The sequence below is a fragment of the Lissotriton helveticus genome, chromosome 4_2, assembly GCF_964261635.1.
Source record: "Lissotriton helveticus chromosome 4_2, aLisHel1.1, whole genome shotgun sequence".
Lineage (NCBI taxonomy): Eukaryota > Metazoa > Chordata > Amphibia > Caudata > Salamandridae > Lissotriton > Lissotriton helveticus.
In genome coordinates, this window is record NC_136064.1 from 8,105,598 (window position 1) to 8,129,997 (window position 24,400).

At 44.0% G+C, this 24,400-nt stretch overlaps 1 protein-coding gene across 3 annotated transcripts in view; it reads right to left on the reverse strand.

The window, feature by feature from the left end:
• The window catches only part of MTMR8 (myotubularin related protein 8), a 511,753-nt gene extending 493,980 nt beyond the window's left edge, over positions 1–17,773 (reverse strand). For 2 of the 3 annotated variants that reach the window (XM_078640110.1, XM_078640108.1), the window contains exon 1: positions 17,606–17,765. In XM_078640110.1, the coding sequence (XP_078496236.1) occupies positions 17,606–17,629 (24 nt within the window). In that variant the 5' untranslated portion in view covers positions 17,630–17,765. Of the gene's footprint in view, positions 1–17,605 lie in introns of all 3 variants that reach the window. The other variant, XM_078640107.1, reaches the window with a different exon arrangement.
• Positions 17,774–24,400: the final 6,627 nt, after the last annotated feature.

Here is a 24,400-nt window from a genome sequence, read left to right on the forward strand (position 1 = left end):
ATGATATGTGGTCCAGTTCTGAAAAGGGATATATACCTGGCACGCAATTACACGATAGAGCATGCCTTGATATCCACACCTGGTCACGGTTTTGATGTCACTTTCTCTTATAACCTCTTTTTGTCCCCTACTCCAGGCAAGGACTTATCACCAGTGAGGTAATACTTCTACCCATATGCTGTTTAATAATTCAACACTATTGATTTAGGCAATTCCTAAGGTAGACAACAAATAATAGGTCCTGATGAATCGCAGTCACTGTACATAGCGAGAAACATGTCGACCAACCTCTCCAATCTCTAGCCTAGTCTAGAATAAAGAAACATCATTTTCTAGCTATTCTAGTCTAGATACACGTTTTTAACTGTAACTAGGGACCGCCCGAATAAAATAGTCTCAGGTACCCTATGCTACATTTTAACCACACATTGCTGTCTACTAAACCTACTGGCCCCATACCCGCACTTCACCAATAGGCAGTTGGACTCAAAAGATCTCCGACAAAGAGCCCCTCTATGAGGTGAGCCCGTTGGGAATTGCACCGCCTACCCGACGAGGAGCAACCGCCGATGATGAAGCATGACACCTGCAAGGGTGTGTGAGGCCAACATGTCCAACATAATGGATACCCAGTGGGAGGTCAATACCTTTTTACCACCACTGTCTCCTTGACCAGGATATCTGTATAACCCAACCCCGCACCCCCTTCCCTACTTCCCCGCCCCCGTTAGGAACAGCCTCGTCAACTTTGTTTGCATAACTTTGACTGAGGGCCTTGACTAAGGCTGGACCTTCCACTCCATGTGAGTGGTAACCACGCTCTCCTGGATCGATTTGGATCACCTCCTCCCTTCTTTTGTAAATATAGGTACGGGAAAAGATGTCACAAAGATATGATCATTGTGTGTATCCTAAAAGTGATAAGAACTAAAGAAAAGAGTGCAGTGCTCAAACAATAATATAAAATTGGCTACCCAAACTTCAAAGAATATTCTTTGAACTAGAAGTCCGAGTGTCAAGAATTAAAAACACGCTAGGTAGTAAGACTACCCTCTGGCGCTAAATAGTGTGGTCATAGTGTGGTCGACATGTTTCAGCCTTCAGGGCATCTAACCCGGCTTTCTTCAGGACCTTGTATGGCAAATCTTGCTACTGCAACTACAGACAAGACGTCATAGTAAAAGAAGGACAAACATGTACTTGAAAAGTTACATCCATATCAAAAACTTAGAATACTTAAGCGTCCACTCGCGGGGAAATAATAAATCTTCTTCCTATCAAAAAAACCAAAGAGACAAAATGTTGAAGGCACAACAGGTACCACATTGACACCATAGTGCACACACGTGAAGACAATACAGACACACCTGCATGAATAATTTACATTCTGCATTGGAGAAAAGCATACTAGCTTAATCACATTGAGGATTTGCCTCAAAGGTGATACTAACCCAGCTTTGTGTGGGTGATGGCCTCACCTCACCCGGCAACCGCTCGGGAGTATGAGGCCCCGCTCTAAGATGTAGAAAAAGACACAGTAAGCACACAACTTTCCCATGTCCAACCAAACGTTCTACATTCAAAATCCAACAGACATATGGTAGTTGCTACTCTGCCAAGACTGTTCCCCAATACACATCAGAGCCTACAAGGTGGACATTTAGTCATGTTAGCAAGACAAAAAACAAATCCTATTGTCTACCTCAAGGTAAATCTACCTGACGTAAAGCAATTACAATAATGGCCGCTCAGTCGACCAAAATGACTTGCTACTTGATGGACTCGATTTACACAGAAATATACATAAATCTATAATGAAATACATAATGAAATACAGTGCCAACACCCCAACAAAAAAGTAATGGGGACAGGGGGCCGCATTGGCTCCCCTCTCTACGCCTAACTCGTTTGCTTACTGCTGACTAAATAGCATGGTGTGCTCAGCCAAGCTGTATTATAATCAAAAAGAGGAACAGAGCCCCAACCGTCCTACCTCTCCGTCGGTGCCTCGAAATGAAGGCAAGCGGAAGTGGAGGTGAGCTGCGGCAGGAAACTTCCTCTATACATTGGCGCCCCGAGTAGCGCACCCCGCCCCTCCCTGATGTCTCACACCGGCAGCAGATTCCAAACTGGCCTCAATCGCCATAACAGGACAAGGACACACGGAGAAGCTGCTAGTTTGTCGCGCATGCGCGGGTAGATACCAGACACTGCTCATTCGCGCATGGGCAAACAGTAATTACCGCGATCCCTGATGTTCCTGCTGAAAATAATAGTCGTTTGATATTATGACTGTCGACTCGCGGCAAAAATATATATATCTATATATCGCCCAGCTAGCTGTTAATGAAGTAGATGACTACCAAGAATAGATTTTAAAAATAAGCTTATGCTTTACATACATATGACCGTGATGGTCAAACATGTATATATCGCCCAACTAACAATTTAGCTAATGAAGTAAATGACTTTCAAAGATAAATTTGAAAGATAGGCTTTAGCTTTCCATAAATATGACCGTCATATTGGACAGATATACATTCCTAAGGGAGATATAACCCTGCTTCTGTGGATTTAGTTGGTCACAATGGATCAGTGACAATAGTGTATTAGCACTGTTACTGACAACATAAAATAGCGAGGCCACATCCTTCATAAAGAGGATTATAATATCATAAGGACTGAAACATTTTGCTCCATCGCTGATATAAGGAATAAACAGGGAGACATTAGAAGGGGAAGAGGAGTCATGGCAATTGGTTTAGAGGAAAAACTATCTCTTGACTTCAGCCAAGGGTGTTAACTATGGCACATATACCAGCCTTTTCTTCTTTGTTTTATAGAAGAAAAGGAAAAGGATTCAGGATGATGGAGAATGGGTAGCAGTAGACAGAGGGGCAACACACTTAGTTAAGTTGGATGAGCTCGGAGGGTGCAAATTATACTATATTTGCTACCTAGTTTAGTAGACCCACAACCAAAGGCTGCACTAAATACTAAGAAACACAACAGGGTATGTGGAGGGTCAAGGGGACAGTTTAATGACCTGTCTGCTCGCTCCCCAGTCTTACAGATACAAAACACAAAAGAGCAGATCAAGTCAAAGAGAAGTGTGTGTCTGCAGTATCACCCGTGCAGCACCAATGGTGAGACGTGAAACACAAGTGCCCAACATGAGACTTCTTGGCGACAGGGGGCTGATAAGATTCCCATCAGACCACCCATGTGGTGGAGTTAACGTCATGTGGGAATTTAATGATCATGCCATCCCAAGTCCAACCAAAATAGTGTCGGTACGGGAAAAGATGTCACAAAGATATGATCATTGTGTGTATCCTAAAAGTGATAAGAACTAAAGAAAAGAGTGCAGTGCTCAAACAATAATATAAAATTGGCTACCCAAACTTCAAAGAATATTCTTTGAACTAGAAGTCCGAGTGTCAAGAATTAAAAACACGCTAGGTAGTAAGACTACCCTCTGGCGCTAAATAGTGTGGTCATAGTGTGGTCGACATGTTTCAGCCTTCAGGGCATCTAACCCGATATCTCCCTTAGGAATGTATATCTGTCCAATATGACGGTCATATTTATGGAAAGCTAAAGCCTATCTTTCAAATTTATCTTTGAAAGTCATTTACTTCATTAGCTAAATTGTTAGTTGGGCGATATATACATGTTTGACCATCACGGTCATATGTATGTAAAGCATAAGCTTATTTTTAAAATCTATTCTTGGTAGTCATCTACTTCATTAACAGCTAGCTGGGCGATATATAGATATATATATTTTTGCCGCGAGTCGACAGTCATAATATCAAACGACTATTATTTTCAGCAGGAACATCAGGGATCGCGGTAATTACTGTTTGCCCATGAGCGAATGAGCAGTGTCTGGTATCTACCCGCGCATGCGCGACAAACTAGCAGCTTCTCCGTGTGTCCTTGTCCTGTTATGGCGATTGAGGCCAGTTTGGAATCTGCTGCCGGTGTGAGACATCAGGGAGGGGCGGGGTGCGCTACTCGGGGCGCCAATGTATAGAGGAAGTTTCCTGCCGCAGCTCACCTCCACTTCCGCTTGCCTTCATTTCGAGGCACCGACGGAGAGGTAGGACGGTTGGGGCTCTGTTCCTCTTTTTGATTATAATACAGCTTGGCTGAGCACACCATGCTATTTAGTCAGCAGTAAGCAAACGAGTTAGGCGTAGAGAGGGGAGCCAATGCGGCCCCCTGTCCCCATTACTTTTTTGTTGGGGTGTTGGCACTGTATTTCATTATGTATTTCATTATAGATTTATGTATATTTCTGTGTAAATCGAGTCCATCAAGTAGCAAGTCATTTTGGTCGACTGAGCGGCCATTATTGTAATTGCTTTACGTCAGGTAGATTTACCTTGAGGTAGACAATAGGATTTGTTTTTTGTCTTGCTAACATGACTAAATGTCCACCTTGTAGGCTCTGATGTGTATTGGGGAACAGTCTTGGCAGAGTAGCAACTACCATATGTCTGTTGGATTTTGAATGTAGAACGTTTGGTTGGACATGGGAAAGTTGTGTGCTTACTGTGTCTTTTTCTACATCTTAGAGCGGGGCCTCATACTCCCGAGCGGTTGCCGGGTGAGGTGAGGCCATCACCCACACAAAGCTGGGTTAGTATCACCTTTGAGGCAAATCCTCAATGTGATTAAGCTAGTATGCTTTTCTCCAATGCAGAATGTAAATTATTCATGCAGGTGTGTCTGTATTGTCTTCACGTGTGTGCACTATGGTGTCAATGTGGTACCTGTTGTGCCTTCAACATTTTGTCTCTTTGGTTTTTTTGATAGGAAGAAGATTTATTACTTCCCCGCGAGTGGACGCTTAAGTATTCTAAGTTTTTGATATGGATGTAACTTTTCAAGTACATGTTTGTCCTTCTTTGACTATGACGTCTTGTCTGTAGTTGCAGTAGCAAGATTTGCCATACAAGGTCCTGAAGAAAGCCGGGTTAGATGCCCTGAAGGCTGAAACATGTCGACCACACTATGACCACACTATTTAGCGCCAGAGGGTAGTCTTACTACCTAGCGTGTTTTTAATTCTTGACACTCGGACTTCTAGTTCAAAGAATATTCTTTGAAGTTTGGGTAGCCAATTTTATATTATTGTTTGAGCACTGCACTCTTTTCTTTAGTTCTTATCACTTTTAGGATACACACAATGATCATATCTTTGTGACATCTTTTCCCGTACCGACACTATTTTGGTTGGACTTGGGATGGCATGATCATTAAATTCCCACATGACGTTAACTCCACCACATGGGTGGTCTGATGGGAATCTTATCAGCCCCCTGTCGCCAAGAAGTCTCATGTTGGGCACTTGTGTTTCACGTCTCACCATTGGTGCTGCACGGGTGATACTGCAGACACACACTTCTCTTTGACTTGATCTGCTCTTTTGTGTTTTGTATCTGTAAGACTGGGGAGCGAGCAGACAGGTCATTAAACTGTCCCCTTGACCCTCCACATACCCTGTTGTGTTTCTTAGTATTTAGTGCAGCCTTTGGTTGCGGGTCTACTAAACTAGGTAGCAAATATAGTATAATTTGCACCCTCCGAGCTCATCCAACTTAACTAAGTGTGTTGCCCCTCTGTCTACTGCTACCCATTCTCCATCATCCTGAATCCTTTTCCTTTTCTTCTATAAAACAAAGAAGAAAAGGCTGGTATATGTGCCATAGTTAACACCCTTGGCTGAAGTCAAGAGATAGTTTTTCCTCTAAACCAATTGCCATGACTCCTCTTCCCCTTCTAATGTCTCCCTGTTTATTCCTTATATCAGCGATGGAGCAAAATGTTTCAGTCCTTATGATATTATAATCCTCTTTATGAAGGATGTGGCCTCGCTATTTTATGTTGTCAGTAACAGTGCTAATACACTATTGTCACTGATCCATTGTGACCAACTAAATCCACAGAAGCAGGGTTATATCTCCCTTAGGAATGTATATCTGTCCAATATGACGGTCATATTTATGGAAAGCTAAAGCCTATCTTTCAAATTTATCTTTGAAAGTCATTTACTTCATTAGCTAAATTGTTAGTTGGGCGATATATACATGTTTGACCATCACGGTCATATGTATGTAAAGCATAAGCTTATTTTTAAAATCTATTCTTGGTAGTCATCTACTTCATTAACAGCTAGCTGGGCGATATATAGATATATATATTTTTGCCGCGAGTCGACAGTCATAATATCAAACGACTATTATTTTCAGCAGGAACATCAGGGATCGCGGTAATTACTGTTTGCCCATGCGCGAATGAGCAGTGTCTGGTATCTACCCGCGCATGCGCGACAAACTAGCAGCTTCTCCGTGTGTCCTTGTCCTGTTATGGCGATTGAGGCCAGTTTGGAATCTGCTGCCGGTGTGAGACATCAGGGAGGGGCGGGGTGCGCTACTCGGGGCGCCAATGTATAGAGGAAGTTTCCTGCCGCAGCTCACCTCCACTTCCGCTTGCCTTCATTTCGAGGCACCGACGGAGAGGTAGGACGGTTGGGGCTCTGTTCCTCTTTTTGATTATAATACAGCTTGGCTGAGCACACCATGCTATTTAGTCAGCAGTAAGCAAACGAGTTAGGCGTAGAGAGGGGAGCCAATGCGGCCCCCTGTCCCCATTACTTTTTTGTTGGGGTGTTGGCACTGTATTTCATTATGTATTTCATTATAGATTTATGTATATTTCTGTGTAAATCGAGTCCATCAAGTAGCAAGTCATTTTGGTCGACTGAGCGGCCATTATTGTAATTGCTTTACGTCAGGTAGATTTACCTTGAGGTAGACAATAGGATTTGTTTTTTGTCTTGCTAACATGACTAAATGTCCACCTTGTAGGCTCTGATGTGTATTGGGGAACAGTCTTGGCAGAGTAGCAACTACCATATGTCTGTTGGATTTTGAATGTAGAACGTTTGGTTGGACATGGGAAAGTTGTGTGCTTACTGTGTCTTTTTCTACATCTTAGAGCGGGGCCTCATACTCCCGAGCGGTTGCCGGGTGAGGTGAGGCCATCACCCACACAAAGCTGGGTTAGTATCACCTTTGAGGCAAATCCTCAATGTGATTAAGCTAGTATGCTTTTCTCCAATGCAGAATGTAAATTATTCATGCAGGTGTGTCTGTATTGTCTTCACGTGTGTGCACTATGGTGTCAATGTGGTACCTGTTGTGCCTTCAACATTTTGTCTCTTTGGTTTTTTTGATAGGAAGAAGATTTATTACTTCCCTGCGAGTGGACGCTTAAGTATTCTAAGTTTTTGATATGGATGTAACTTTTCAAGTACATGTTTGTCCTTCTTTTACTATGACGTCTTGTCTGTAGTTGCAGTAGCAAGATTTGCCATACAAGGTCCTGAAGAAAGCCGGGTTAGATGCCCTGAAGGCTGAAACATGTCGACCACACTATGACCACACTATTTAGCGCCAGAGGGTAGTCTTACTACCTAGCGTGTTTTTAATTCTTGACACTCGGACTTCTAGTTCAAAGAATATTCTTTGAAGTTTGGGTAGCCAATTTTATATTATTGTTTGAGCACTGCACTCTTTTCTTTAGTTCTTATCACTTTTAGGATACACACAATGATCATATCTTTGTGACATCTTTTCCCGTACCGACACTATTTTGGTTGGACTTGGGATGGCATGATCATTAAATTGCCACATGACGTTAACTCCACCACATGGGTGGTCTGATGGGAATCTTATCAGCCCCCTGTCGCCAAGAAGTCTCATGTTGGGCACTTGTGTTTCACGTCTCACCATTGGTGCTGCACGGGTGATACTGCAGACACACACTTCTCTTTGACTTGATCTGCTCTTTTGTGTTTTGTACATATATAATGCTCCTAGAATGCTCTCTAATTAGATGCAAATATTTGCGGAAACTTGAAAGCAAGACTGATAAGTGTTAAATTACAAAATAAAATTTTCCCCAAAATGCAACGAGAAAATAAAACGGTTCGCTAAACTACGCTGACATTTTAAGTTCAATTTCTTTGAAGCATCATCTAGTAAAATGTGTTAATGCATGCTAGTATTCCCAAAACAAATTCAGAATGGAAAATCTGGGCAGTTTCAAGAAAGTTATGGGAAATATGAAAATAAACAATCATTGGCAAAGCCAATAGGTCTAACATTGGTGGTAAGCCATCTGGTTAGCAAATGTGTATCTTGTTTTGACACCGTTTTTGTAAAGCAATACTGGTGTGAGAGCTGCCAGGCTCTCACCATTGCAACACACATTTGCATAGAGCAATAATATTTTTGGGTCTCAAAAAGGACACATTGCTAAAGTAGTCCCTGGCTCTTAAAAACTACTTTGTGTGCAGATATGCTTCTTATGAAATAACTGAATGCTATCACTCACAGTGAAGCGGGTCTACAGAAAATGGTACTCCTAGAAAATATTTGTGAACTGAATTTTAGCACAAGCAAATATGTATGTGTAGACTTGCACTTGTGAAAATTTGTTGGGTATTTACAAGTTCACTTTTTTCCCCAACCCTGTAAAAAGGTTACCTTACAGAATTTTGCAGACCGCCACCTCATGACACTGAAGTTGCGGTGGGCAAACCAAGAAATTAACAGGGAGAGCCATGACAGAGTTACGCAAAGGCTCAGCTCTGGCTTGAAGAGCCCATGCACAAGCCAAATCTTCAAGATATTTGGTATGCAAATAGTACAACAAACTTCATTTTAGAATACGATACAGAGTCTTCAAAATACACAAAAAAGTGTGTTTCTTTAACATCCGATTATATCTCTGCATTGAGATTCATTAAATAGGAATTTTTAAACAGAAACTGGGAAATATGTCCCTTTTGACAATTCTTTTTGTGAACTAAGAGGTAAATCAATTGTCATGTGACCCTTGTATGTGGCCTAGATTATTAGCAAAATTATAGGCTATAATTCGAAGACAAGAGCGGTTTTTGTACAGTGCACATCCTGAAATAACAGATCTGAAAGTGCTCTCATATACAGTAACGAACAAAAAAAAAGGAGGCTCTGTGAAATTAAGTATTTGTGTAGGATCATACAATTTGGTCAAGAAAATTAGCGGGGTTTGAGCAACAAATTTTCCAGTTTCAAGCAGTGCAATTCAGCCACTCAATCGGTATCTGTGACATCAAAGATTACACAATTTTCTTTCGGCACAGAGAAATTTGCCGGGAGTCACAGGATGCCGAGGCCAGAATTCGAACCTGGTTCCCCAAGTTACATAGTCGGCAGGCGTAGCCATTAGGCAACATGACCTTCCAGAAAAGCTCAGCTTGCTTTGGGCCGAGGTTCCAAGAGGAGTGCGAGCTGACCCAGGAATCTAGCTCAATCTTTCAGTGGCTCATCCATTTCGACAATAGAGTTAAGAGAAAACGATATACCATCTATACAGGGACTGATGGCGTTTTATTAGCGGATACCATTTCTCTGGATCGCATTTAATAGTTGCTGCATATTTTTTATTGTTGCTACATTCCCACATTAGGTCTCTAGTGAAGAACTGGTAAACTCCATCACTCCACTGATGAAAGTTGCAATATTCTCTACAGCACCCACAGGCAGCCTCTTATGAAATCAAGTCACCGATCGCTGAACATACACCTTCTCGAACTTGGCTCCACCTTCAGCAACCAAACCTTATACAAAAAAATGTAAAGCTGGTCCTTTCCTTATCTCATATTAGCACTGATACGCCCATCACAGTAATCAGCGTCAGGGCCCTAACTCCTGAAAATGTGCACTTTACAAATATTTAACTAACATAGCAACACACCACAGCCCAATGTCTGATGATGCAAGTTCCAAATAGGCCCGGCCTCTTTCTGGTAATGCGTTTGCGCCCCATGATCAGGTACTTCCAGAGCTACAGTTTGTATTGTAATCATCCTGGTAACTATTTTCTATTAAACATTTCCTACTGAGATTATGCCATCAGATTTCTTCTGGTGAACACCTGCCCATCACACCCATCCTGTTTGTAATCTCTCTTAACACTTCAGGCTCTCATCATATCTGATTAACAGATACTGCCCAGACCTCACTTCCCTTTATATGGCCATCTCCAACCCCCTCACTCTTATTCAAATACACGATTCTGGCACACTGGTCTGAAATGGATTTTCCTTTGTAATCGCAGATAATCACTCTATCAGAATCGTATATCTTAATGTTAAAATTATTCTCTCCTTGGTGAGATATCCACTCAAAATAACTGTCTTACTATTCTGAGCCTTTCTCAGCCTCGCATTGTCACAAGAGGTACACCCCCGCCCATTACAAATTCTTCCGTCTTTTCATGATTGCTCCAACGCACACACTTTGAATGGCCAAAATAGTACCCTTCTTAGTTAGCTTACACCCAGGTGAGGACATCCCTAATCTATTTCAGGACCAGAGGTTTTGGATTATGCTTCTCTTTCTTCACCGTTTTATTAAAGCAGCCTGTAAAAACAAAAAAAACAAAAAAACACGTATTTTGTCTACATTACCCATAAAACATGGCATCCCCCTGGGACCAACCCACCAATCAGAGCGCATCCGCCCTTATAAATAAGAGCACTGTAACCACTTGTCCGGTTTCTTTGATGACTCCCAGTGCACCAGTAAAGGGACCAAGAGGCTCCAAGTATAATCCTCGCTTCGTCCTTAATAGAATTGAAACTTCTTGACGCAACAGCTTAAGCATTTTTAAGGCTTGCGCCTGAGTTGCAGTGCGCAGCACTGCTCGCGCAGCAAGAGCCCTTTTGTATGCGGTTTTGAAAGCTGACCACAGGCTTGTGCGTCTGATCAGGCTTTGGCCGTCAGGCACTGGCTTTCGCGAGTTTTTTTTTAAAAAGGCATGCGATTGGGCAAAGGCGGGCGCATGTCCCGCCTTTGTAACGCCCATTTCTGACAATGGCTAGCACGCGCAGCAGCACGTGTTCGCCTCGCTGCCGCGCTCCCTACCCCCACTCCTCTGTGGTGCGCGCGCACCACTAGTTCTTAATTAGATCTGCGAGGGTTGGACTCGTATCAACGGACAGACCCTCACTTCTCTGTTGAATAATCCACTCAAAGCTCCGGTGTTTTACCCACACAGCAGAAAAATGAGGATTGCACAAGGGCTGCATCTTGTAAGCTCGTTTAGTCATCTGCATGTCGCAGCCAGGTGAGGATTGCAACCCGCACAGGGAGGCATTCCAGCATCCAGGAGTTAAAAGGGGTGCATCCGTCAGCTGCTGCGGCTGCGTTGCTCTGCTCTAACCTTGTCCCGCCGCCCACAACAGGAACCTGCTCAGCGAATGCCCCGTTGAGCAGAGGACATGAGTATAATTCACAAGCCAGCAGGACCATCTCCAGAGGGTCCGGCTGTCCAGATGTCCACTTGTTCAGGGGCACAACACAAGAGCAGACACAATTATTCAATGCGATGTACCAATAGGAAGCACATTTGTTTTTCAATTTGCAGGGCAGTACAGCGTGTTTGTATCTGCCTATGCAAGCTAATCGTAAGAGGCTACTACCAGCTAAACTGTTACAACACAGTCGAAGTAGTGTGTGTGTGTATGTACATTTATAACACAATGCAAGCTACAAAGCCATGGTGTGCTCTACAAGTAAAGGTAGCAATACATCTGCAGGGCATCAGCTGTGCTAGGGTGGGATTTAGGGTGAGGACAAGGGATCGGTTGACTAGGGGTAAAGACGGCTTGTGGGGATGCTGTTGGCTGGAGCCCAAAGAGGAAGTGCAAACCTTTAAAGACAGGGTGATCTGGGCTACATGGATCAGTAATACATTGTTTACAGGGTAAAGAGAGGTACTGTATGTGTACCAGGGCAATCTCAAAGCCTGTCGACAGGAATAAAGGGCCAATTCTCAAAGTGATTTGCTTTCCTGGGGATTACTTAGGTGTACAGTTGAACTGATGAACGTAAATTTACGTTATGGATTCACAAAATGAGAATTTACACTCATAAATGAATTTTCTCATGAGTAAAATTCTTCCAATCTGGAGCCCACAAAGCTATCCATATAGCTGCATTGAATGCAGGGCTTGGCCTCTGGCTACGGCTCGCACCCAAAGCCTGCTGCTCATGACCAAATTAACTTCGGGGCTCTGCAGCGACCCCTATATGTGCATGGACAACACATCCGTATGTCTGATCTTCAAATTCTACAGCAAGTTCCGGGAGAAATGAAACCTACTGACCCTGGGGAACTGTCCTGTTGTTACTAGTTCAAACCTACTAGTCCAAGGTGAATTTGAGGATGACGAGGTGGAAGAGCCGGCTCCTTCATCACATCACCTTATATTTTGACTGTGGAATTGTTTCCAGCTGCCCTTGGTGTCACATGAGTCAATTGACAGACAGCAAGTTGCACACTGTGCAGTCTAGTGCCACCTCTTGGCAAATGTGGGTGACAACAGCCACATGCGAATGTATGTTCCTACATCGCGCACCATTCCACCGTGTGCTTTTACCACGAGTATAATACATCGCAGAAACCACAACATCGGCAATTTTCACTTTGCTGCAACGCCAATGCGTTGTTTACTATTGGCAAGTACATAACATCGCAGACTGCCAAATCGCACGTCATAACAAAGCGCGCCACCGGCATTTAGCAGCAAGGAGCCACAGTAAGAACTGGTCCGGGTGCAAATCTCGAAGTAATTCGCTTGTGTTTTTAGTGTCCGTGAAACCAACATTCGTTATAAGCTGATCATATTCATTCCGATATTGCTCCAGGTTGCTCTGTTGGGTGCTAGGATTCTGCCTTTCTTTGTTTTGATTCTGCCTTTCTCTGTCCGCGGCGCTTGGCCTGAGCGGGCGCAGATTGTGATACTTGCATTGAACAAGGGGGCCCGGGGGGGTTGTGTTTCCTCCGGTCTGAAGGAGGGTCGGGGGACAGCCGGATCAATGTGATTCTGAGACGCACAGGATCAATGCCATATAGCCCTCACCCAGAGGCTAAGTAAATCTTCCTTGCTACACCAGGGTCGCGCTTCCTTATAGTATGCGCTTTTCACCACATGTGCGTTTCCAAGGCGTGAGAGGTAGTCAAACCTAACCTGTGGCAAGTAGGGTCTCAAACAGTGGGTTGTAATGCATGCGCACAAACAGTGGGTTGTAATGCATGCGGAAAGCTGGAAACATGCCGAACTCAGCGCCCTCCTGAAGAAACCCACAGCAGACCCCACTGAACTTAAGAACTACCGCCCCATTTCGCTCCTCCCATTCCCTGCAAAAGTAATCGAAAAAGCCGTCAACAATCAGCTCACCGCCTTCCTCGAATCCAACAAAGCCCTCGACCCTTCTCAGTCCGGCTTCAGAGCCAAACACAGCACCGAGACCGCCCTCATCGCAGCAACTGACGACATTCGAATTCTACTGGACAACGGAGAAACAGCTGCCCTCATCCTACTTGACCTCTCCGCAGCCTTCGACACAGTCTGTCACAGCACCCTTATACAACGCCTCAGCAACGTCGGAATACAAGGAAAAGCACTGGACTGGATCATCTCGTTCCTCGCCGGAAGAAAGCAGAGAGTCCGCCTCCCCCCTTTCAGATCAGAGGCCACCGAAGTCACCTGCGGCGTACCACAAGGATCATCACGGAGTCCCACCCACTTCAACGTATACATGAGTCCCCTCGCATCCATCGCGCGCCAACACAACCTCAACATCATCTCCTACGCAGACGACACCCAGTTGATCCTCTCCCTCACCAAAGACCCATACACCGCCAAAACCAACCTACATGAAGGGATGAAAGAAGTAGCCGAAAGGATGAAGAACAGCCGTTTAAAACTGAACTCGGACAAAACGGAAGTCCTCATCTTAGGATCATCCCCCTCCGCCTGGGACGACTCATGGTGGCCTCCGGCCCTGGGAACCGCACCCATACCGACAGACCACGCACGCAACCTGGGCTTCATCCTGGACTCCTCCCTCTCAATGACCAGACAAGTCAACGCCGTCTCATCATCTTGCTTCAACATCCTACGTATGCTCAAAAAATCTTCCGTTGGATCCCCATCGAAACAAGAAAGACGGTCACCCATGCTCTGGTCACAAGCCGACTGGACTACGGAAACACCCTTTACGCCGGAACCACAGCCAAACTACAGAAAAAACTCCAACGCATCCAAAACGCCTCGGCCAGACTCATCCTAGACATCCCCCGCCAAGCTCACATTTCCGGTCACCTGAAAGACCTCCACTGGCTCCCCGTCAACAAGAGAATAACGTTCCGCCTCCTCACCCACGCACACAATGCTCTCTATGACTTAGGACCAGAATTCCTCAACATACGCCTGTCCTTTTACACCCCCACCCGCCAACTACGATCGGCCAATCAAGCCCTCGCCGCAATTCCTCGGATCCAAAGATCCACCATGGGGGGGAAGATCCTTCTCCTACTTAGCGACCAAGACCTGGAATTCTCTCCCCACCCACCTCCGCCTTACACAGAACCACCTCTCCTTCAGAAAACAACTTAAAACTTGGATATTCGATAAGTAAAGTACCCCCTCCCTCAAGCGCCTTGAGACCCTCTGGGTGAGTAGTGCGCTATACAAATTTTAAACTTAAACTTTTAAACGTAAACTTATGCGCACAAACAGTGGGTTGTAATGCATGCGCACAAACAGTGGGGTGTAATGCATGCGTGCTGCTGGGGTTGGATGACACCATTCGCACAAAATATGCAAACGCAGCATTAACTCTGCTTCAGGATGGTTTTATACACCATCTCGCTTGGTGTACTAAGGATTCCTGCGCTCAATAGCATATAAACATTCTGCCTACCGGGATTGTTCTAATAGTTGCGATTTCATGCCAAAGACCCACAGCATGCATTGCAATAGAAACGGGTGTTTTTATTTCCCATCAAAGCACGTCAAGTGCAACTGTTTACAAACTGGAAAACTTAAATAGCCGAATTAGGCTTGAAGCCACAAGTAGCCGTGTGAAATGTAGTCATGATAAAACTGTCTCAAGGCTTAAAAAACACTAATCATTCACCCACACACCCTTTCACCCATCCATCCGTCCATCCTTCATCCATCCACCCTTTCATCCATCCATTCACCCGCCCTTTCATCCGTCCATCCTTCTTCCGTCTACCCTTTCATCCATATCCGTCTACCCTTTCATCCATATCCACCCACCCTTTCATCCATCCATCCACCCACCCTTCCATCCATACATCCACCCACCCTTCATCCATCCACCCTTTCATCCTTCCATCCATCCTTCACCCATCCACCCTTCCATCCATACATCCATCCACTCATCATTCCTCCACCCATCTTTTCACACATCCATCATTCATCCATGCAACCTTTTATCCATCCATACATCCATCTTTCATCCATCCACCCATTTATCTATCCATCCATCACCCACCCTTTCATCTGTCCATCTGTCCATCTATCAAACATCCACCCTTTCATCCATATCCACCCACCCTTTCATCCATCCATCCATCCACCCATCATTCATCCACCCACATTTTCACACATCCATCCATCCATCATTCATCCACCCACCCTTTCTTCGTTCCATCCATACATCCATCCACCCTATCATCCTTCCATCCATCCATCCACCCATCATTCATCCACACACCTTTTCACACATCCATCCTACCATCCATTATTCATCCATGCAACCTTTTATCCATCTATCCTTCACCCATCCACCCTTCCATCCATCCACCCATCATTCATCCACCCACCTTTTCACACATCCATCCATCCTTCAACCATCCACCCTTTCATCCTTCCATTCATACATTCTTCATCCATCCACCATCCATCCATCCATGCATCCATCATTCATTCACCCACCTTTTCACACATCCATCCATCCATCATTCATCCATGCATCCTGTTATCCATCCATACATCCTCCATCCATCCACGATTTCATCCTTCCATCCATACATCCATCTTTCATAAAGCCACCCTTCCATCCATCCATCCACCCATCATTCATCCACCCACTTTTTCACACATCCATCCATCATTCATCCATACATCCATCCTCCACCCATCCATCCATCATTCATCCACCCACCTGTTCACACATCCATCCACCCATCATTCATCCATCCTCCACCCTTCCATCCATCATTCATCCACACATTTTCACACATCCATCCATCCATCATCCATGCAACCTTTTATCCATCCATCCATCATTCATTCATTCACCCACCTTTTCACGCATTAATCATTCATCCATGCAACCTTTTATCCATCCATACATCCATTTTTCATTCATCCATCCTTCATCCATCCACCCTTTCATCATCGTGCACCCTGTCATAGTCCATCATCTTGCACACACGTTGCCATTGCTAGCGATGTAAAAGTCAATGCGCAGTTGTAGCATGCGTTCTAAAAGCATGCGATGTAAAGCCTCCTGCGATGTTAAAGTTGTGTTGCGGTGGCAGCGCGTGAAAAGAAAGTCGTTGTAATGGGTGTTTCCCCCACATACATCAGGGTTGCACACACAAATGGAAAGCGTGTGTTCCTGAGGAAGTCTGCACCCCTGGAGAGAGTGCCAGCTAATAAATAGAAAACAGTGTTTCGTGTGCAAGAGAGCAGAAACAAAATCACCCCTCTTGCTTTCAAGCAGTACGCACTGGACTGTAGTTTGTACCACATAATAGTTTCTAATGGTCAGTGGAAGCTGTCCAATTTCAAAATATTAACAAACACTTGAAGACTTGTGCACTGTTTAAATTATCTTGTAATTTTTTCGATTCCCTGTGTTGGAGATAGTGATTTGTTTATCCATGCTCTGATAGTCCTTTTAATTCCTAAAAATAAACAAGCATTTGCAATGCAATAGGTATCGCATTACTGAAAGTTTGAGCTATTGCTTTTGCAAGTAATAAAGCAACGCCAATAGCTCAAACTGTCAGTAATGCGAGACATATTGCATTGCAAATGTTTGTTTATTCTTAGTTGGGACATTCTCCCCTGCTAACTCTTAGCCCAGTATTTCCTGATCTCGCTTTCTAGCCAGAAGGCACGCCGCTCTCCATGGGTGGGATCCTTTTGCCTCTCTAATCACCCACACCCCAAGCCAAACTCACACTCCCTCTATGCTTAGGGATAACCCCTCCGTCCCAGGATCAGGGGGTTCCCTCTCTGTGGTCCAGGACGTGTTTTCACTTGTTCATGATTTCCATACGATCCCTTTTCAGGACCACATTTTTACCTTATTGCTAGTTCGAGAAGATCCACTCGAACGAGACTGCTGAGGAGTTTCCTCGGTCGGGATCACCCACTTGTGTACTCTCCGGGTCTTCTCGACTACCCGGTTCAGGGTATACCTACTTGACGTGAACTTACCTAGGCTTCCAACCCCGACCAGCACAGTGATACACCAGCCTCCTCCCACCCCTCGGCAGCACTTCTCTTTCACTCTCTCGAGTAAAAAACGCCGAATCTGACAGTTGAGGAACTTCTCTTCTCACTCCACGTTAGAATGAGTAAATCATACTAAGACACTGACAGCTCCCCCTCCGGTCACACCCCCTCCCCCAGGGCGCACGCCGCGCTCACCTTGGGCGTCAGAATGTGCTCCATGGCTCCAGAGCGCCCCTCCTCGCTTCGGCTCCGGCTGGTGAGTGTCACCCTGGTCTCACAGCCGCCGGAGCAGCAAAGTTTACACCCGCCATCTTCACAAGGCTGGGTCAGCGCCTGTCACCAGTCCGAAAGCTCAGCGGCAATGATCGCGAGAGCTGCACGTAACCATGGAGACGGTTGGGCACGCGCTTGAAGGAGAAACGGAAGAAGGACTGAAGTAAAGACTTTAACAAGGCGACCATCTTAAGGGGAGTGATGGTTTATTTCATTCTTAAGACTAGTGCAACAAGATCCTGTACTCGGACAATATTCATAGCAAAAGAGATTTTAAAGCCTAAATGGCTTTATTTTGGTTGTTTCCCACCTGAAAATAACTCTCGTTCATTAGAAGTCAAATGGGGGAAATACATTCTCCAGATTACTTTTTTAGGTCTCGTCCTTTACCATTCCGAAGGAATGGGAAATGGCGGGAATTCAAGTGCTCGAACTGATTGTCAAACCACCGCTTTTTTTCGTGGCGTTTTCTTCGAGTGCACGTACAGGCACGCGCTTTTGGCCCATACACTTTCATGGCCATCTGTTCCTGTTCCTCAATTTCCCTCCCACCCTTCGTTTGATCTTGCCGCGAGTTCAGGCTAATGGCCCTCCCCCAGCACAGAGCGCGCATCGCGGCCGCACAGCACATCAAAGGGCTTCTCCCAGCGTGTGCTGTGCGGCTTCTCCTCCCCTAATTATGTGGCCGGCCGTACTTGTGTTTCCTGGCCGCTTCCCGGCCGCTCTTGTATTTAATTAGCAGCAGCAGCATTTCTCCTGCGCCAGGCCACATCAAAGGCTCTGTGCCACTTTCACCCACACAGCAACACTTACAGACACGCAACGCCACTCACACCCACGCAAGCCCACTATCATCCACGCAACACCACACTCACCCACGCAACGCCACTCACCCAAGCAACACCACTCACACACGCAACCCCACTCATCCACGCAACCCCACTCATCCACGCAACACCACTCATCTAAGCAACCCCACTCATCCACGCAACGCCACTCATCCACGCAACGCCACTCATCCACGCAACGCCACTCACACATGCAACGCCACTCACCCACGCAACACCACTCACCCACGCAACCCCACTCATCCACGCAACGCCACGCAACGCCACTCATCCACGGAACGCCACTCACACATGCAATGCCACTCACCCACGCAACACCACTCACCCACGCAACACCACTCACCCACGCAACACCACTCACACACGCAACGCCACTCACCCACGCAACGCCACTCACCCGCGCAACGCCACTCACCCACGCAACGCCACTCACACACGCAACGCCACTCACATGCGCAACGCCACTCACACGCGCAACGCCACTCACACGCGCAACGCCACTCACCCACGCAACGCCACTCACCCGCGCAACGCCACTCACCCACGCAACGCCACTCACACGTGCAACGCCACTCACACGCGCAACGCCACTCACACGCGCAACGCCACTCACACGTGCAACGCCACTCACACGCGCAACGGCACTCACACGCGCAACGCCACTCACACACGCAACGCCACTCACACACGCAACGCCACTCACACACGCAACGCCACTCACACACGCAACGCCACTCACACACACAACGCCACTCACACACGCAACGCCACTCACACACGCAACGCCACTCACACACGCAACGCCACTCACACATTGTGGGTGCAGATTGTGGGTGCAGATTGTGGTGCAGATTGTGGGTGCAGATTGTGGGTGCAGATTCAGAGAAAACTCAGCAGCACCACCACCATTGCAATGCAATAGGTCTCGTTTTAACGCAAATTTAAGCTATAGGCCTTGTAAATGGCAAAGCCTTTTATTTATGTTCCAAAAACCAGAACGCAAAAATAAAGGGCATAATCATTTACAATGCTAATAGTTCAGACTCGCGTTATTGCGAGACCTATTGCATTTTCAATGCTTGTTTAATAATCTCCCTCTTTTCTGTTCTAAGACGTTGGCATATATGAAAAGCACCAGCAAGGCGATGAATCAACTTGGAAAATAAATCATGCAACAAATGTGTAAAGTCCAAAATAGACCCACTGAAATTAGAAAGTGTTTTAAAAAAAACAATTGAATTCCTTTAAGATTATTATAAAGTACTAGTCAGAGATATTAGATTCAACTGAGATCAGTGGCGGCCAGATCGACCATCAAAATTGCCAGGTGCCACGCCATATGGGTTAGACTAAAACATTTTAATTTTCACCATGTATTTGACTGATCGGTATTTTCTGTATCTTAACCTTCGGGTATAATTGTTAAATGACCCCACCACTGGTATTATGGACCTTTGACAAGGATAAGTAAAAAGCAGCAAGCATCTCCATCAGCCCAATAACATGATACATTATTAATGGCTTCCATTTAGACAATAAAGAGAATTTAGGGTGAGTTAAAGAGTTTTATTTTCAATACTTTAGTTTCATTATTTATTCAATATTTATAAGTCTCTTAAGCATCATCATTAGAAATTGGTATAATCCATAGTGTGCATACTACGTGCGATTGCCCCCCCCCCCACCAACCACAGGCAGAGTCAGCTTTTACCAAACAAACTGAAACAGAGGCTACACATTGTCATAGTTGATGTTCCACAGCGTAGTCCTTTTATTCGCGTAAACATGATTGCTAGCCAGTGAACATTTATACTTCATGACCAGGAAATTCAACATTAACATTAGATGATGCTTAAACGACATTCTGAAGTCATTCTGAAGATGGCGTAAAGATACAGAAGCAGGCAGAAGTAGGTTACATAAGTCAAATTGCATTTACATTCATGCAAACTTGTATTAAAATCCCAACCAAATAGTGTTATGACCCCGTGCTCGTTGACCCAGCAGGCCCCAACTCGCACGATTGTCCAAGAGACATAGTAGCCACTTCCCCACCTCCATCCAAGAGGTAACCATTAACCAGGGCACCGCATAACGCATTGGTTCCCACCGGGGTACCTGCTCTCAGGTGCACCCCCAAATATATTTTCCACCACCGGCATCACAGGTAGGGCAGGAGAGTCCAGTACAACCAGCTGGTCAGTCCCCCCTCCCGCCAGCCCGGAGCCCCACTGAAAGAATGATCCTCCTCAGTCCAGTGGGCTTAGTCAGTCCATATCAAAATGTAACTCTCTGTAGCTCCCTGTACTTTCCTGCCAAGGACACCGCCACAGAAAAACAGGGGGTGGGCGGGTGGGAAGTTCGCTGCATGTCCGTCTTCTTCAAGGATGCAGGCTGGAAGGAGCAAAAGAGGAAGGTCCCACGATGCATCACTATTTATCCCCCTGGAGTCCATCACACACCTGGTTGACGTCACGGCAGGGCCCCTTCACCAGGGCCCTTCTAGAGTGTTCACGAAGACGGGGGAAGCCGGGGCTCCCGCCCGAGATGCAACTAAGGGCGCTACCCCCCTAGGTGCGGATGGCGCCAGTTCGGTGTGCAGTCATAATATCGAGTTGTTTTTTTCGACTGGACAGAATATCGAGTAAAAAATATAGAATGGGCATAATATCGACTAGACATAATATAGACAACAAAAATATCGACTAAAATGGACATAATATCGAATCAAAAATATAGAATGTACATAATATCGACTAGACATAATATAGACAACAAAAATGTCGAATTTAAGGTAAGTTAATAATATTTTTAATTTTTTGTGTAATATTATTCTGTAGCGGGTTGTGGGTTTATAGGGGAATAGGGTGGGAAGTAATTTAAATATAATTAATTAAATCTGTAATATAATAGTAATTGTTAATTAATTATTAATTGTTAATTAATTAAAATATAATTGGTAATTAATAATAATTGATTAATTGATCAATAATTATATTTTCGTAAAATATTTTCTGTAGCGGGTTGTGGGTTTATAGGGGAATAGGGTGGGAAGTAATTTAAATATAATTAATTAAATCTGTAATATAATAGTAATTGTTAATTAATTATTCATTGTTAATTAATTAAAATATAATTGGTAATTAATAATAATTGATTAATTGATCAATAATTATATTTTCGTAAAATATTTTCTGTAGCGGGTTGTGGGTTTATAGGGGAATAGGGTGGGAAGTAATTTAAATGTAATTAATTAAATATGTAAATTAATAATAATTGTTAATTAATTATTATTTTGTAAATAATTAAAATATAATTGGTAATTATAAATATTTAAAGAATAAATAAATAATAATTAGTAAATTAATTTCTGTAGTGGGTTGTGAGTTTATAGGGGGATAGGGTGGGGAGTAATTTAATAATAACTAATTAAATATGTAAATTAATTACATTTGTTAATTAATTAATAATTGACCATTAAATAAAATTAACTTCGTAAATAAAAGTAATTGGTTTTGGAAATTAAATTTAAGTTTTGGGTTTTTGGGTAGAGGGGTATTTTTAGGGTTCAGAGTCAGTTTTGAGTTTTTGGGTAAAGGGGTATTTTTAGGGTTCAGGGTCAGTTTTGGGTTTTTGGGTAAAGGGGTATTTTTAGGGTTCAGCGTCAGTTTTTAGTTTTTGGGTAAAGGGGTATTTTTTATGTTCAGGGTCAGTTTTTAGTTTTTGGGTAAAGGGGTATTTTTAGGGTTCAGGGTCAGTTTTTAGTTTTTGGGTAAAGGGGTATTTTTAGGGTTCAGGGTCAGTTTTTAGTTTTTGGGTAAAGGGGTATTTTTAGGGTTCAGGGTCAGTTTTCAGTTTTTTGGTAAAGGGGTATTTTTAGGGTTCAGGGTCAGTTTTTAGTTTTTGGGTAAAGGGGTATTTTTAGGGTTCAGGGTCAGTTTTCAGTTTTTTGGTAAAGGGGTATTTTTAGGGTTCAGGGTCAGTTTTTAGTTTTTGGGTAAAGGGGTATTTTTTATGTTCAGAGTCAGTTTTCAGTTTTTGGGTAAAGGGGTATTTTTAGGGTTCAGGGTCAGTTTTTAGTTTTTGGGTAAAGGGGTATTTTTAGGGTTCAGGGTCAGTTTTCAGTTTTTTGGTAAAGGGGTATTTTTAGGGTTCAGGGTCAGTTTTAGGTTTTTGGGGTACAGGGGTACAGTGTAAAAATAAAGTAAAATTAAATTTAAATTAAATTAATTTAATGAAATGAAATTAAAATAAATTATATTATATTAATATGTTTATTTAAGAATATGTTTATATATATATATATATATATATATATATATATATATATATATATATATATATATATATATATATGTATTATTTTTGGTGATATAATTTTTTAATTTATGTTAATTATTTATTAATATTACATTTATTTAATAATTATTTCTAAGTTTATATTAAATATATTTATATATATTATTTTTAACTTAATTTTAAGACATTTAAAAAAATCGATATTTTGACAGTCTATATTTTTGTAAGTCGATATTTTGGAGTCGATATTTTAGTACTTACCTGTTTGAAGATAGGCAGTCGATATTTTGTCCCTCAATATTTTATCCTCGATATTTTGGTATCTCAATATTTTTGACATCGATATTATGTCAGTGATCCGCCAGTTCATAGTGTGCATACTACGTGCGATTCGCCCCCCACCAACCACAGGCAGAGTCAGCCTTTACCAAACAACCTGAAACAGAGGCTACACATTGTCATAGTTGATCTTCCACAGCGTAGTCCTTTTATTCTCGTAAACATGATTGCTAGCGAGTGAACATTTATACTTCATGACCAGGAAATTCAACATTATCATTAGATGATGCTTAACCGACATTCTGAAGTCATTCTGAAGATGGCTTAAAGATACAGCAGCAGGCAGAAGTAGGTTACATAAGTGAAATTGCATTTACATTCATGCAAACTTGTATTAACACACCAACCAAATAGTGTTATGACCCGGTGCTCGTTGACCCAGCAGGCTCCAACTCGCATGATTGTCCAAGAGACATAGTAGCCACTTCCCAACCTCCATCCAAGAGATAACCATTAACCAGGGCACCGCATAACGCATTGGTTCCCACCGGGGTACCTGCTCTCAGGTGCACCCCCAAATATATTTTCCACCACCGGCATCACGGGCAGGGCAGGAGAGTCCAGGACCACCGGCAGGTCAGTTCCCCCTCCCGCCAGCCCGGAGCCTCACTGAAAGAATGCCCCTCCCCTGTCCAGAGGGCTTAGTCAGTCCATATCAAAATGTAACTCTCTGTAGCTCCCGCTACTTTCCTGCCAAAGACCCTGCCACAGGGTGAGGAGCCTACTGGCGAACAAGCCCTCCCCCCCCTTCATCATTGGCCGCCCGCACCACCTAAATGGCCCCCAGGATTGTCTGGATAAATAGCTCCTGACCTTTGAGAGACAAATGACAAATGCACCCCGTCCCTGTTTAAAAGCTTGTGATTGGATACTTGAATTAGCCTGTGCCTAATTGTGCGTATGGATGAGCCGGCCAAAATCTTCGCAACTGCATGGTTCAACTTTTTAACTGAGCCATTAACCGCTTCACTGGAGCTCCCCCAGGCCAAACCAGCCTACGTAACACCTCAGACCAAAGAATGACTGTGTCCATCAAAAAGTTACTCACCTTGGACAGCATGGAGAATAAAGCCTCCTATACTCCCCTCCGACCATTCGGGATCATGTCATTACCCCGAGCATGAACAATCCAAATGTCCGGAATGTGTACCCTGCCAATTTCGACAGCAATGCTGCAACTGGTTGCCCAGGTCATTTAAGCGCAGCTCACCAATCCCCAGCCAGTGATGCC